At 42.1% G+C, this 14,796-nt stretch overlaps 2 protein-coding genes across 4 annotated transcripts in view; both read left to right on the top strand.

Annotated features, from left to right (window-relative positions):
- LRRK2 (leucine rich repeat kinase 2) overlaps positions 1-14,796 on the top strand; it is a 137,288-nt gene that overhangs the window by 106,445 nt on the left and 16,047 nt on the right. For 2 of the 3 annotated variants that reach the window (XM_044280209.1, XM_044280208.1), the window contains 4 exons: positions 1,908-2,068; positions 9,607-9,777; positions 10,483-10,583; positions 14,122-14,316. In XM_044280209.1, coding sequence (XP_044136144.1) covers positions 1,908-2,068; positions 9,607-9,777; positions 10,483-10,583; positions 14,122-14,316 — 628 coding nt within the window. The remainder of the gene's footprint in view (positions 1-1,907; positions 2,069-9,606; positions 9,778-10,482; positions 10,584-14,121; positions 14,317-14,796) is intronic. The other variant, XM_044280210.1, reaches the window with a different exon arrangement.
- On the top strand, positions 3,055-5,380 carry LOC122927892 (lamina-associated polypeptide 2, isoforms alpha/zeta-like). Its single transcript, XM_044280211.1, has 2 exons — positions 3,055-3,088; positions 3,182-5,380. The coding sequence occupies exon 2, from the start codon at positions 3,347-3,349 to the stop codon at positions 4,457-4,459; it is 1,113 nt and encodes a 370-aa protein (XP_044136146.1). The 5' UTR covers positions 3,055-3,088; positions 3,182-3,346; the 3' UTR covers positions 4,460-5,380.

Genomic DNA, 14,796 nt, shown 5'->3' with positions numbered 1-14,796 from the left:
TTTTTGTAACAGCTGTTACACGGTGGTTTTCAGAGATGATTCACATGGCCACCTTTCTAAGGACCAGTGACTAGCAGCCATCAAGCAGGACATGTCCTATTTCTGGCCGTTATCCTGACCAGACGGACTCCATTTAAAACAATTGGAGCATAAAGTCGGAGTGCACTCCTCTAATAGCTATTGAAAATAGCTACAAATGGTTAAAAAACTAAAAACTCCTCCTCTTGAACATGCGAGGATACTCACTCCTCAAACCCTAGATATTCACTGAATGCAGTGAGGGTTCGTGGATGAGTGCCCCTGCGCGTTGGCACTAGCGGGGATGGGGGAAAGGTGAGATCATTATATATGGGGGCCCAACTGGGGGGTGAATATATTATAATATATTATATATAATATGTGTATGGGGGCACAACTTGGGGGGCCATTATAACTACAGGGGGGCATAAAGAGTGCTGAGGGCACTGCAGGGGTTGGGGTTTTAACTTAAAAACCCAATGAAAGTCATACATTTTTAATGGCCGTTTTAAACGCCATTAAAAATGGACAGACGCCAGAAAATGGATGCACAAATTATTAAAATATGGCCATGAAAAACTGACTATTTTTAATGGCCGTTTATTTTTTCTTTGCTGTGTGAATGTAGACTAACATTCACCACATACAGTACACATTTACTGTAACCAGATATCAAACATTTCTATAAGCATTTAAAGGGAACCTGTCACCGGGATTTTGGGTATAGAGCTGAGGACATGGGTTGCTAGATGGCCGCTAGCACATCCGCAATATCCAGTCCCCATAGCTCTGTGTGCTTTTATTGTGTAAAAAAAACCAATTTGATACATATGCAAATTAACATGAGATGAGTCAGAGCTTGAAAATATGACTCTTCTCTGGTCACACAAAGAAGATCTGACTCTTTCATGTTAATTTGCATAAAAGGCAGGAAGTACAAAAATGCATAATACTTATTGAATTCGTCTGCAAATGAAATTAAAAGTGTAATTTATATGTTTAGGGTAACACAAGTAACATTTAGAAATGCTCAGTGAGGGTGGCATTGTATAGATGACAGGTTCCCCTTAACACAACTCAAAATGCAGAATGTCCTAATTTTCTGATGGTTTCTTCTCCCTAAATTATCTGTACATCTATTTTTGTTTCTCATGGTCAGGTTCATGTGTTATATACATCTTTGTTTTATTGTATTGGATAGATATAACAAAAAAAAATATTTAACCATTAAATGTAATATCAATGGCAACTGGAGTTTTATTTACTACTGTAACTCCATCCAAGTGTTTTCAAATATTACTATTAGGAGAAGACACATAGAGGAAAGGTCCTTTTAGATGAGACAATTCAGCAGGCGATTGTCAGGAAGGAAGCCTTCTTTCCCGGAAAGTGCCTGCTTGTCAGTGGAGGAGACTGCTGCATGATCTCCTCCACAGTATGGGGAGGAGCGATCTCTAATGCCATCACTCTTCCCCGTAAAGACTCGTTGTTTGTCGGCAGCAGAGCGTGTTTAGAGGGCACGATCAGCTTCTGGCAGATGATGATTAAGATCACTACACAAACTATTCAAGGTAATCAGGTAATCGGCAGCACCTTTACACCACCAGATAATCGCTAATAAGCGTTCCTATGAACACTTGTTGCAATTATCTGGAGGATTCTCGGTCCCGTGCAAAGAGCCCTGAAGTAATGTGTAATAGGTGTATTAAACTATATTTATTTTGGCTTGCGGAGATGTATATCGTAATTTTGCATAATATATGTGGTTTATGTCTTATGTAGTATTGCCCGACATTTTATTTCTATGTCTACGATCTGTATTTTGTTTCCATTTGTACAATGATTTTCTTGGTCTGCTGAACACTCTGCTCAATCTTGTTTTGTCATAGTTACCTTCATTCATCGATGATCATTTATCGGGATTTAAAACCCCACAATGTTCTCCTGTTTACTTTATATCCAAACTCTGCAGTCGTTGCCAAGATTGCTGACTACGGCATTGCGCAATATTGTTGCAGAATGGGGATCAAAACTTCAGAAGGTACCCCAGGTAAAATAGATAACAGCTGTAGAAAACAACTTTACTATGTGGAAGATTACTAAAATGTTTTTATTAACTGAATATTGAGTATTTGTTACAAACGAAATGCATAGCCCTGTGATTCGCGGCTTTCATGCGCATTTGAAATAGGGAAGCTTGAAACTATAATTCCAAATTGTGTATTTTAGGCAACTCTTCGTTTAGAATGGTGTCAAGAAATTGGATTACCAATTAATTTTCTTTTCATGACAAGTGTATATAATCGGTTCTTTTTATTTGATCTACATTACAGGCTTTAAAGGGCTTCTGTCAGCCCACTAAACCGTTTTTCCCTTTCGCCCATGACAGCACCCTTGAGAGACCGCCTCCATCCAGGACAGGAAACAGGAACTTTCGTGGAGAGCTCATAAGGAGGAGCATGGCCCCGAGACCACCAGTTCCTGTTTCCTGTCCTAGACAGAGGACGGTTCGTGGAGAAGAGGAGAGAAAAGCTAGGCTGCAGGGCCCCGGAGGAATTTTCCTAAAGTGGGGTTACCTGTTCCGGCATAAGTCTCCTCTAGGAGCCGCCGGCCGGAGTCTGGTGTCTGCTGCTGGGGTCTGGCTTACGCTGCGCTGGCGATACTCTGCAGTCCCGGGCTCACCGAGAGGTGCGTTCGGCACGCCGGTCCTTCCTGACAGTGCTCAGGCGGGCCGGGGCCTTCTTCTTGCCGCGCGCAGGGGGAACCAAAATCTCGCGATCCCAGCGAGATCCGGGTCTCGGTAGAGACTTCCGGTTTTTGGAACGCACGTAGCGTGCGTTCCGGAAGTAGGAAGTGCCTTCTCCTACTTAGGCCGCAGAGGGTTTCCAGCAGGACCCGACCGAGGAGATTGGACCCACAGGCGCACGGTCAGCAGCAGCCAGCCAGCCAGCCAGCCTTACAGGAAGCCAGATTTCCTTTGGATCCGGGGAGTCACTCTCTATCCCACAGCAGTATGGAGGAGGAGAGTGCCCAACGCGCCGATCAACAGGAGGGTCATGAGATCAGACCGGTACTCCTGGTGGGGTAAGGGGGATCATTCCCCACCATTTATTTCATTTTTTAGGCTAAATCTCCTTTCCCTCTTGTTTCTTCCTGCATTTAGACTACAAAAGAGGGCCCTAGAAAGGCAATTTCAAAGACCAGAGGGAAGGAGTGTGCCGTCTGTAAAAAGAAACTGGCCCCCTCTTGGTTGAAAAAGCTATGTCAAAGTTGTATTGAGAAACTAGTGGAGGAGTAGTCCCCATCCCTTCTACAGAGTATTAGGGAGATGGTAAAGACGGAGGTCTCGGATTCCCTGAAAGATTTCAAAAAGAGCTTTCCCGCTGTAGCCTCTACCTCCCTGGGAACCAGATCAAGCACGGCTAATAGATCTGACTCAGATCCCTTAGAGGATAGTGATACGGGAGAAATCCTAGATAGCCCAGACTCGTCCCAGGATGAAGAATCCACGGGCAGGCCACTTTTTTCCCCCGATGATACGGAAGCTTTACTAAAAGCAGTTCGTGCGACTATGAAAGTAGACGAACCCAAAGACCCAAGATCCGTTCAGGATATCATGTTTGGTGATCTCGGGCAGAAAAAATCTAGAGTATTTCCCGTTAACGAGAATATAAAGTTTTTAATACAGAAGGAATGGAAAAGACCCGATAAAAAAATTTTTGTGCCAAAAAATGTAAAAAGGAAATATCCCTTTGACGAGGCAGACTCAGTAAACTGGGACAGACCTCCTAAATTGGATGCACCTGTTGCAAAAATTTCAAAAAAATCGGCCCTTCCATTTGAGGACTTGGGTTCTCTTAAAGACCCTATGGATAAGCGAGCAGAGGTTTACCTAAAAAAAGTTTGGGAGACCTCAGCCCAAGCATTCAAACCAAATATTGCCGCCACATCCACTGCTAGGTCTCTGAAATTATGGCTAGAAGAATTGGAATCTCACATTCAGAACAAGACCCCGAGAGATCAATTGTTAGCCGTTTTCCCCACTCTACTTAAAGCAGTAGACTTTATTTCTGATGCATCAGCAGATGCTTTAAAATTAAATGCTAGGTCAGCTGCTCTTTCAAATTCAGCCAGACGAGCTATTTGGCTAAAAGGTTGGTCGGGAGACACGGGATCTAAAAATAAGCTTTGTGCAATTCCTTGTCAGGGCGATTATCTTTTTGGATCCGTCTTAGACGACCTTTTGGATAAAGCCTCGGACAATAAAAAAGGATTCCCTGTCTCCAGACCCCCGAAAAAACAACGGTTTTTTCGCAAAAACAAGAAGGATTTTTTTAGGGGGCAGAGGAAAGACTTCAGAGCTGACAACAAGAATAGGAAAAGCAAGGGGTTTCTCTTCAGTTCCCAATCCTCCTCAACCTCTAAACCATCACAGCAATGACGGTTTCTCTCCCGTGGGGGGCAGACTTTCTCTCTTCCTCTACGCCTGGGAAAAAATCTCCTCAAGTCCCTGGATTTTAGGCGTTATAAAGGAAGGGTTTTGTCTAGAGTTTGTCTCCCGCCCACCGGACAGATTCAAAATCACGAATTTTCTAGGAAACCCGGGGAAAAATCTAGCCTTACAACAAGAGATTGCATCCCTACTTCGGAAAAATGTTCTAATTCCTGTGCCGGAGGCAGAGAAGGGCGAGGGTTTTTACTCCTCCCTTTTTCTGGTCCCCAAACCGGATGGAACATTCAGAACTATTATAAATCTAAAGGATTTAAATCAATTCCTCTCTTACAAAAAATTCAGAATGGAGTCGATCCAATCAGTCATAAAACATCTATTCAGGGGCTGCTTCATGGCTACGATAGACGTAAGAGATGCGTACTACCACATTCCCATTCGGCTAGACTGTCAAAAATTCCTCAGAGTCGCGGTTTCTATAGGAGGTCACATCCAGCACTTACAATACACAGCCCTTCCCTTTGGGATTTCTCAAGCTCCCAGACTTTTCACGAAAGTCATGGCAGAAGTCATGGCTCATGTAAGGGAAAAAGACATTTTACTAATTCCTTACCTAGACGATCTCCTGGTGGTAGCAGAGTCAAAATCCATTCTAGAAGCACACCTCAAAAAAGTAGTGCAGATCCTAGAAGACCTCGGCTGGCAAATAAACGGAGAAAAATCCCATTTAATACCTTCCCAAGTTTGTATCTTTTTAGGGATGATACTGGACTCAAAGAAACTACTCTGTATTCTACCCCAGGACAAGATTCAGAGATTAATACAACAGGTTCAGTCCCTGATATCGGCAGAGAACCCTACTATCAGACAAGCAATGGCGGTCTTGGGCAGAATGACCTCCACTATACCAGCGGTCAGTTGGAACCATCTTCACTCCAGACCCCTACAGTGGCAAATTCTGAAGGAGTGGCAGGGCTCCCTCCGCCCATTAGATACACCTTTCACACTCACCCCCCAAGTGATCCAGTCCCTTCACTGGTGACTGAACCCCGTAAACCTGTCCCAGGGGCTCCCTTGGTTCCAACAAGACTTTGTTACCCTTACCACCGACGCAAGTCCTTCCGGTTGGGGGGCCTGTTGCCAAGGGTACTTAAGACAAGGTGTTTGGGAAAGAGAGCAGAGTCTAGACTCCCAAAACATGAGGGAACTGAGGGCGGTCTTTTTCGCCTTAAAAGAGTTTCTTCCTTTACTACAGGGAAAATCTATAAAAGTTTTTTCAGACAACGCCACAGTGGTCTCCTATCTGAACAAACAAGGAGGAACCAGATCAGAAAATCTTATGCAGTTAACAACGGATATCTTTTCCCTTATAATTCCTTCTGTGCCGTCCCTTATGGCAATACATCTAAAAGGTACAGAAAACAAGGTGGCAGATTTCTTAAGTCGAAATACACTAGACCAGGGGGAATGGTGTCTGAACCAAATGGTGTTCGATCAAATAATTCGACTTTGGGGTCGTCCTCATCTGGATTTGTTTGCCACCAGAGAAAACAGAAAGTGTCATTGTTTCTTTTCCCTCAGCGCGAGAGATTCACCAACAGGGATAGATGCCTTCTCCCTTCCCTGGCCGAACCAGCTCCTCTACGCCTTTCCTCCATTAAGACTTCTTCCAAGATTCTTACAGAAGCTGAGACAAGAAAGAACAACAGTGATCTTAATTGCTCCTTTCTGGCCCAGAAGAACCTGGTTCACCTGGTTGAGGAAGCTATCCTTGACGGACCCTTGGATTCTCCCGGAGTGGCAAGATCTTCTATCCCAAGGACCAGTCAATCATCCGAGTGTGAAGCAGTTACACCTAACAGCATGGCTCTTGAGGGGGAAATCCTAGAAAGTAGAGGACTCTCCAAGAATGTAGTTTCCACTTTGCTATCCTGCAGAAAGGATGTCACCTCCTCTATTTATCTCAGGATTTGGAACACCTTCCAGAAGTTTGCCAAGGATCCAGTGAATCCTTTAAATCCCCCACCTATGTGTAGGATTTTAGATTTTTTGCAAGCTGGACATGAAAAAAATTTGAGGCCAAGTACTCTTAAAGTACAGGTATCCGCTTTGAGTGCGTTCTTTGATTCTCCCATCGCTAGCCACCCGTGGGTCCGAAGATTCTTTAAAGCCATTAGCAGGCTTAGGCCTATACCTGGACCTTCAATTCCCCCCTGGGACCTCAACTTGGTCCTCACTAGCCTCACAGAACCTCCCTTTGAGCCACTTAAACAGTTACCTATAAAGATCTTGTCTTTCAAAACAGCGTTTCTTGTGGCAATTACCTCAGCAAGGAGGGTTGGTGAGATTTCAGCCTTCTCTACCTCGCCTCCTTACACTAACATCTTAGATGATAGGGTTCTCATTAAACCAGACCCTTCCTTCTTACCGAAAGTGGTTTCTATGTTTCATAGAACGCAGGACATTATCCTTCCTTCCCTGTGCCAAGATCCGAGAAATGAAAAAGAGGAAAAACTGCACTGTTTAGATGTAAAAAGATGCCTATCTCATTATCTGGAGGTTACTAGTCAGTGGAGGAAAACCTCAAAACTCTTCATTCAGTTTAGTGGGAAAAATAAGGGCCTCCCAGCCTCTTCTAAAACCCTTTCCAGATGGATCGTGAGAGCCATTAATTTGGCCTATTCTTCAGCTGGAAAGGCTCCCCCGGGGGGCTTTGGTGCTCATTCTACAAGATCAGTCTCCACCACTTGGGCAGAAAGGGCTGACGCTACCTTAGAACAAATTTGTAGAGCAGCCACATGGCAGTCGCCTGGCACCTTCTTCCGTCACTACAGATTGGACCTAGGCAATAGAGAACAGCTAGCCTTCGGTAGGAAAGTCCTCCAGGCGGTAGTCCCACCCTAAGAAATAAAGGGATTTCTATTCTAGTCGTCTCTCAAGGGTGCTGTCATGGGCGAAAGGGAAATTTAAGATTACACTTACCGGTAATCACTTTTCCATAAGCCCATGACAGCACCCGGGTTTATTCCCACCCTGATATACATATAAAAAAAAGAAATAAAAAAAAAAAAAGATATATATACATATACAAAAAAAAAAAAAGATATATAAAAAAAAATAAAAAAATATATATATATACATATACAAAAAAAAAAAAAAAAAAAAGAGAAGAGTGTGGTCTAGGACAAGTTCTTGCGATTAACTGGTGGTCTCGGGGCCATGCTCCTCCTTATGAGCTCTCCACGAAAGTTCCTGTTTCCTGTCCTGGATGGAGGCGGTCTCTCAAGGGTGCTGTCATGGGCTTATGGAAAAGTGATTACCGGTAAGTGTAATCTTAAATTTTTTTTATTTTATTTTTTGTTTTTTTGGGTTAATAATAATCCCTACACTGCGAGCTCCCTATACATAAGCTAAATATTGATTTTGGTTCTGTAGATTTTGTTAAAAAGCAAGTTTTATAATATGTAAATTACCTTGCTACCAGCAAGTAGGGCGGCTACTTGCTGGTAGCAGCCGCATCCTCCGCTGCTAATGACGCCCCCTCTGCTGTGTGATTAAAAGGGCCAGGGAACGGGATCGTTCTCTGCTGGCCTTGTTTGAATTCAAAATATCGCGCCTGCGCCGTACCTGTCTTTAATCGGCGCGGCCGCTCCATCCTCAATGCGCCTGCGCCGATGACGTCCCATCTACACCAGGCGCATTGAGGATGGAGCGGCCGAGAGAGCGGCCGCCTCTCAGTGCGCCTGCGCCGATTAAAGACAGGTACGGCGCAGGCGCGATATTTTGAATTCAAACAGGGCCAGCAGAGAACGATCCCGTTCCCTGGCCCTGTCAATCACACAGCGGAGGGGGCGTCATTAGCAGCGGAGGATGCGGCTGCTGCCAGCAAGTAGCCGCCCTACTTGCTGGTAGCAAGGTAATTTACATATTATAAAACTTGCTTTTAAACAAAATCTACAGAACCAAAATCAATATTTAGCTTATGTATAGGGAGCTCGCAGTGTAGGGATTATTATTAACCAAAAAAAAAAAAAAAGTTTAGTGGGCTGACAGAAGCTCTTTAATTATGTAGGCCCACTACCCATTTACAGTGCAGTTGTGTTTTTTAATATCATGATCCCTCACTAATATAGATTGCTGCTATTATGTACAGTGGTGGTTAAGTTTGTGATTCCTTCAGACAACTTAACAAAATCAGATTTTCTTAAAAGTAGATAAAGCAAACCAAATCAAATAAATGAGGTAAAAATATTAGACTTGTTCCGTACAATGATCCAGTATCTCGTGTCTGCGAGTTGCAAAAGTAGGCAGCCCATACAAGAGATGCTTCAATGGACTGTCTATACAGTATATTATTCTGTCCTGTAACTGACTTGGTGCTTTCTATAAACCGAACCCTTTCGCCCATACAAGACAGGACTGTTGCATGTTAAATTTCCAAATGAATTGGTTGTTGGATAGGGATCTGCAAGTTACAGCATCACTGTAATGTGATAAGCTACTGTGAACAATCCTGACCTTGCTGATTAGTGGCAGACAGCAGATTACAAAATGCCTCCAACTGGATGCCAAGCACAGTGCACAGCCAGCTGTACCATGTAAGGAAAGCATAGTGCCTCGTAGCAAAATGGGCCCCATGGACAAAAAAGTAGGGTTGACTGGGGAAAGCACCTGCCATAGTGAGTAAAAGCAGCCTCACCAATATTAATTCTGCTGTAGTGAAAAGTGAGTGAAAAATATGGGGTGGTGCCTGGTAAACAATCAAGGGGCACAGTGCTTACCGAAGCTCTTTGGCACCTTTGAAACAGATGAGCAGCGGGGGTGCTGGGAGTTGGACCCCCACCAATCCCAAAGATAGGATGATCATTTTTTTATAGTCCTTGATAACCCCTTTAAATCCATGCATTTATGAAGTCATGTAAGCAGCCCTTTTTTTTTTTTTTTTTTTTTTTTACCATGGGCCTCCTAGATGTTATGTCCACCTGTATGATAGATACACCACTGCCCATGTTCTTTCCACATGTTCAACCCATTATGGTCATTTTGTTGACCCTTTTTTAATCTAGTCTCATGACAGTAGATCTTTTACATCCCTGTTGGTTTTCCATTTTGAGGTTTTCTGTTATGAATTGTCTTAGGATTTAGGGCGCCAGAGGTGGCCAGAGGAAATGTTATTTACAACCAGCAGGCTGATGTCTATTCACTTGGATTATTGCTGTATGATATTCTGACAGCTGGAGCAAGGATGGTTGAAGGATTGAAATTTCCAAATGAATTTGATGAATTAGCTATCAGCGGAAAATTGCCTGGTAGGTATACTAATGGCGAATTCTCATTGTAACTATCATTAAAGGGGTTATCTGGGAATTTGATAGTGATGATCTGTACTCAAGGATAAGCCACCAATTTCAGAATGGGGGTCCGACTCCTGACACCCCTGAAGGTCAGCTGTTCGAAGAGGCCTTGACGCTCTGTGAGCGCTTAGGCCTCTTCCTAGACCAACAACATCGCTGTACATCGGTCACTTGGCCTTGGTGCAGCTGAGTCCCAATACCAAGCACAGCCGCTATGCAATGTACAGCACTGTGCTCGATAAACTGTGAATCGCCACCGCTCACCAGAGCTCCTTTGACCGCAGCAGCCTCTTCAAACAGACCCTCGCCAATCTGATATTGATATTGGGGCAGATTTATGAAAACTGTCTAAAATAAAATCTGTCTATGTTGCTCATAGCATCCAATCAAAGCACAACAAACTGTGCTGTGATTGGTTACGTTGGGCAGTACAGACTGTTTGTCTTTTACACTGTTTCATACATCTCCTTAATGTGTTTTGTGCTATTGAGCATAATAGCTTGGCGGACCTGGCATTATAGTATGCTTCCCTTATCTAGGACATATTTGAATCACAGAGCCACCTCAATCATGTTCCGAGAAATTGAAGACTGTTCATCATAAGACCATAAATCATTATAAATATTATTATTTGTTTCATGTTTTTAATTATTGTTTTAGATCCAGTTAAAGAGTATAATTGTGTTGCCTGGCCAGAAGTTGAGGTGTTGATTAAAAAGTGTTTAAAAGAAAATCCTCAAGAACGTCCCATATCTGCCAAGGTACGTATTTCCAAGAAGACCACTAAGACCAGAAATGAAGATCTTGTTTTATTTTTTTATTTCTCAAAATCCATTTAGGTAGTTGCTTAATGAGAAAATGTGCTTCTATTATTTCATACTAAACCATTATTTTCTCAATAAGTTGTCTCCAAGCTAGATGCATAACTAACTGGTTCCGGAGTTTATTCTAAGGGCCCTTTACACAGGCTGATGATCAGGCCTATTTTCAAGAACAAGCCTTCATACGTACCCTCTTCCATGATGGTATCCCCATGTAAAGGTGTAAAGAAATGAGCTCACTTGTCTGATAATCACATCTTTCATGTGAAATCTTTGACATCGGCAGCACATCCTTGTGTACTCAGGGATGCATTGCTGGCAATATGCAAACTGAATGCAGAATAGCACGCTGATAATGACAGTTGTTTGTCCCCCACTCATTTTGTGATTGGCTTATTACCTGATGTGATAATGTATCTAACATTCAATGTTTGCCAGATCTGTTGTAGTCAAATTGCAGAAATTAGTTTGCAAAACGCTGCACACTAAATGTAAAATTACCATAGAATAGTCATCTGGGCAGTGTCCAGATTGGAACAGTCATACAGCCATCTCTCATAGGGGCAGACTTAGAGTAACTGCACTTTTTGTCCCCTTCAGTTAGACAGTCTGCATAGTTACAACTTACTTCATTTACCTGTTCCGTTCTTTTCTCTGCATAAATTCCATCCAAAGATCATCTGTTGTAGTCACCCACTTCATCTTGTCAACTGAATTTCGTCTCCGTCTCCAAGGACACTGTAGATGATTTTTAAACTAGTGTGGGCGGCTCTAGCCTGGAGCGCTCGTCCCCGCTGCGGTCACATGGTATACGCTCTAGGCTACAGCCGCCCACACTAGTTTAAAAACCGCCTATGGTAATTTTACTAGTAATGCTCGTTCGCAATGATCTGGCAGTGTAAATGCATCGCCGATTACCCGATGTACAAGCAAAATGTTTGTTCTTCGGGTTATTGCATTTTTTGTGCAGCAAGAAAGATCATCGTTTCCCAGTGGCAGATCGTGCTGTGTGGACAATATGCTGGTGGGAAAGAATGGGACAGTATGGGGAAGAGCGATGAGATTAGCCTTCGCTCTTCCCCATACTCTGGAGGAGATCTCTGCTTGTAAATGCATTGGTCCCCTCCCCTAGCGATCAGCAGATTGTCGGGAAGGATTGCTTTCTTTCCGACAATCTTCTAGATCGTCGTCCTGTGTAAAGGGACCATTACTAATCCTGGCTAAAATGTAGACAGTGTAAACTTGGTCTACAGATCCATCAAATTTATCAAAGAGGCTCAGGATGGCTGATAAATTTGGCTGACTTTACACTGTCTCTTAGTTGTTTTACTTTGACAGCATTTTGTACCACAATTTTTTGACACTAAATGTATTTTAATCACACTCTCTTTCCCACTAAATTATGCGCTTTCCCACTAAGCATTACACACTCAGCAGGCACGGGATGATGGGTTATTCTTTTCAGTTTAATTATGTCTAAATTAAAATGTGCCACATTACACCATATTTTTATTTCATCGCAGCCACAATAGTAAATATGGGCCATTGTGGATATTGTAAAATATGATAGAAGGGATAATGGTCTAAGGCTGTTATTTAGGATTTTGGCTTAGCCCCTTATTTTATGTGAAGAGTAATATTCACGCTGCAGCATACAAAGCCATTTTAGACTATTGTAATCTTGCCACTTTGTGTCACCAGTTTGGGGCAGGCTTCTATCCTGTTCTAACATGAGCGTGCCCCAGTGCACAAAGAGGGGTCCTCTTGGTTCGATGAGTTTAGCATGGAAGAACTTTAGTGGCATGCACCGATCCCTGACCTCAATTCCATCGAACACCGTGAATTGGAACCCTGATTGTGAGCCAGTTCTGCATGTCCAACATCAGTGTCTGATCTCACTAATGCTCTTTTAGTTGAATGGACACAAATTGCCGCAGACACACTACAAAATCTCATAGTAAGCCTTTCCAGAGGAGGCTCTTATAGCTGCAAAATGCTGCCCATTTCTATATTAAAATCTATGGTTTGGGAATTGGCTGTCCAACAAACACATATAGCTGTAATCATTTGGCCATGTAGTGTACAATATATATTACATATGTGGTGGTCTACATGGCACATCCACACAATCTGTATGTACAGGAAAGCAAGAAATCTAGTTCTGAACATTAAAGGGGTATTCCATTTATATAAAGTTATCTTCTGTCAACAGCATAGGGGATAACTAACTATTAGATTGTGGTGGTCCTACCACTGGGACCCAGACCGATCACGAGAACAGGATCTATGTACCCAATGGAGCCCCCCAAAGTGAACGGAGCAGATGGTCGGCCTGCACAATTCTTTATTTTATGAAACCACTTTGTAGAAGATTTTCAGTGATGGAAATCTCTGACTAGTTCTGAAAGGGTTTGAGCACTTCACAGAGTACTGTGTCCCTATTAAATTTGAGCTCCAGACCACAATCAATAATTGGATAGTACTGGGTTTATTCTTAGGACTTATCTAATGTGTCTATAGGTGTCCAGAATAATTGACCTATGATTATGCCAGTAGCTTCCATCAGATGAAACAGGTTTAAATCTGGCTGTAGCAATGTATACTGTATAAATGGTATTTACTAAGGATAGGAAACTATTTCCAATGTATTGTTGTCATTGGTGACACAACCTATATATTATTAATGCATTGTTATTGCTCTTGCTACAATTAAAGCGAATGGGTTATCCAAAAAATGAATTATTGTTTAAATCACTTTTTTATGTCAGACATATTTTTAAATTTTTTTGGTATTTAAAAAAAAAATTCAGGTCACTATATATATTATTATTATTATTATTATTATTATATATATATATATATATAAATATATATATATATATATAATTCTGCAATTTTCACACTGGCCACTAGGTATAAAATATGTTAAGACTTTCTGTCTTTTGAGAACAGTGACGTGTGCCATAGACACAATGTACATGAGCTGACCCCATTGACTAGGCACCTGTGCAGAGGTCAGGAGGGAACTGATAAGCCGTGGTATCAACTATTGTAAATTGTAGATTCTGTGTTATCTATATATAAGTGTTACTTGTTATTGTAATTCTGATAATGAATCATGATAATAGCTACTGAAAATTAACTTGTACAGAACAGGAATCCATGACCTATTAGGCCTTACGGCCTGTGGGAACTTTACAGGATTGTATACATTTTCAAATATAGGTAATGAGATGTAAAATAAAAATAAAAAACCCTTCCAAAAAATTCTTCAAAAATATGTTTACCGCAAAAATGTGGTTTAAACAATAGGTCATTTTTTGATGACTTATTCCCTTTACATTTATAAACTGTCCATTCACTATTGTGAGAAATTAATGTTTTCCAATTTTTTTATGTAAAGTAAATATTTTTTATTTGCTATAAAATGTTATTTTTAAAATGCCCCATTAAGGCTGCTCTGTTTGATTCTTTATAGGTTTATGAGATCCTGAACTCTGCAGAACTCCTCTGTTTGATGAGGAATCTTGTAATACCAAGCCCTCTAACGGCCGAGTGCATGGTGGCCACCAGTCCACGATTCAAAGTGCCCACTGTTATGGTTGGAAGTGGCAGTAGTGACAAAGGGCAGATTTCTTGTTTAAACTTAATAAAAGGTGGACATACTTGTGAGGTAATTTAGTCCGTTTTTTTGGATACCACCTGTACATTTTTAAAGTCGTTCCCATTTACTGTGTCTTAGCCATATGCATATATACTGTGAGGATTTTCTCTGGTAGGCAGGGTAACCGGACGTAGTACAGAGGCAAAACAAGTTTGTAAATCAAAATGTCAGTGTTTATTCACACAAAAGGCAAAAGAAAAACAACTCATTACTGTCTTGGTGTTACTTCACACAATGAAAAGTCCATAGAACAAACACGTCACTTTGCTAACCGTTTTATCCCCGGCAGTACACAGCAGGCTTTACCCTGGGTTCACACCTGAGCGTTGCGCAAACGCGCGTTTTACGCGCGTTCTTATGCGCGTTTTTTGTAATAGTAAACGCGCGTTTGACACGCGTTTGTGTCATTGACTGCAGTGTCCTATGGCCACAAACGCGCGTCAAAACGCCCCAAAGAAGCTCAAGTACTTGTTTGAGCGTCGGGCGTTT

This window comes from Bufo gargarizans, chromosome 2, assembly GCF_014858855.1.
Source record: "Bufo gargarizans isolate SCDJY-AF-19 chromosome 2, ASM1485885v1, whole genome shotgun sequence".
Lineage (NCBI taxonomy): Eukaryota > Metazoa > Chordata > Amphibia > Anura > Bufonidae > Bufo > Bufo gargarizans.
Note: the sequence above shows the minus strand (reverse complement) of the source record. Positions and strands in the feature narration are given on the sequence as shown.

Excerpts from the sequence above, each read along its gene's own strand:
- LOC122927892 (XM_044280211.1), top strand. The coding sequence starts at position 3,347 with ATGGTAAAGACGGAGGTCTCGGATTCCCTGAAAGATTTCAAAAAGAGC.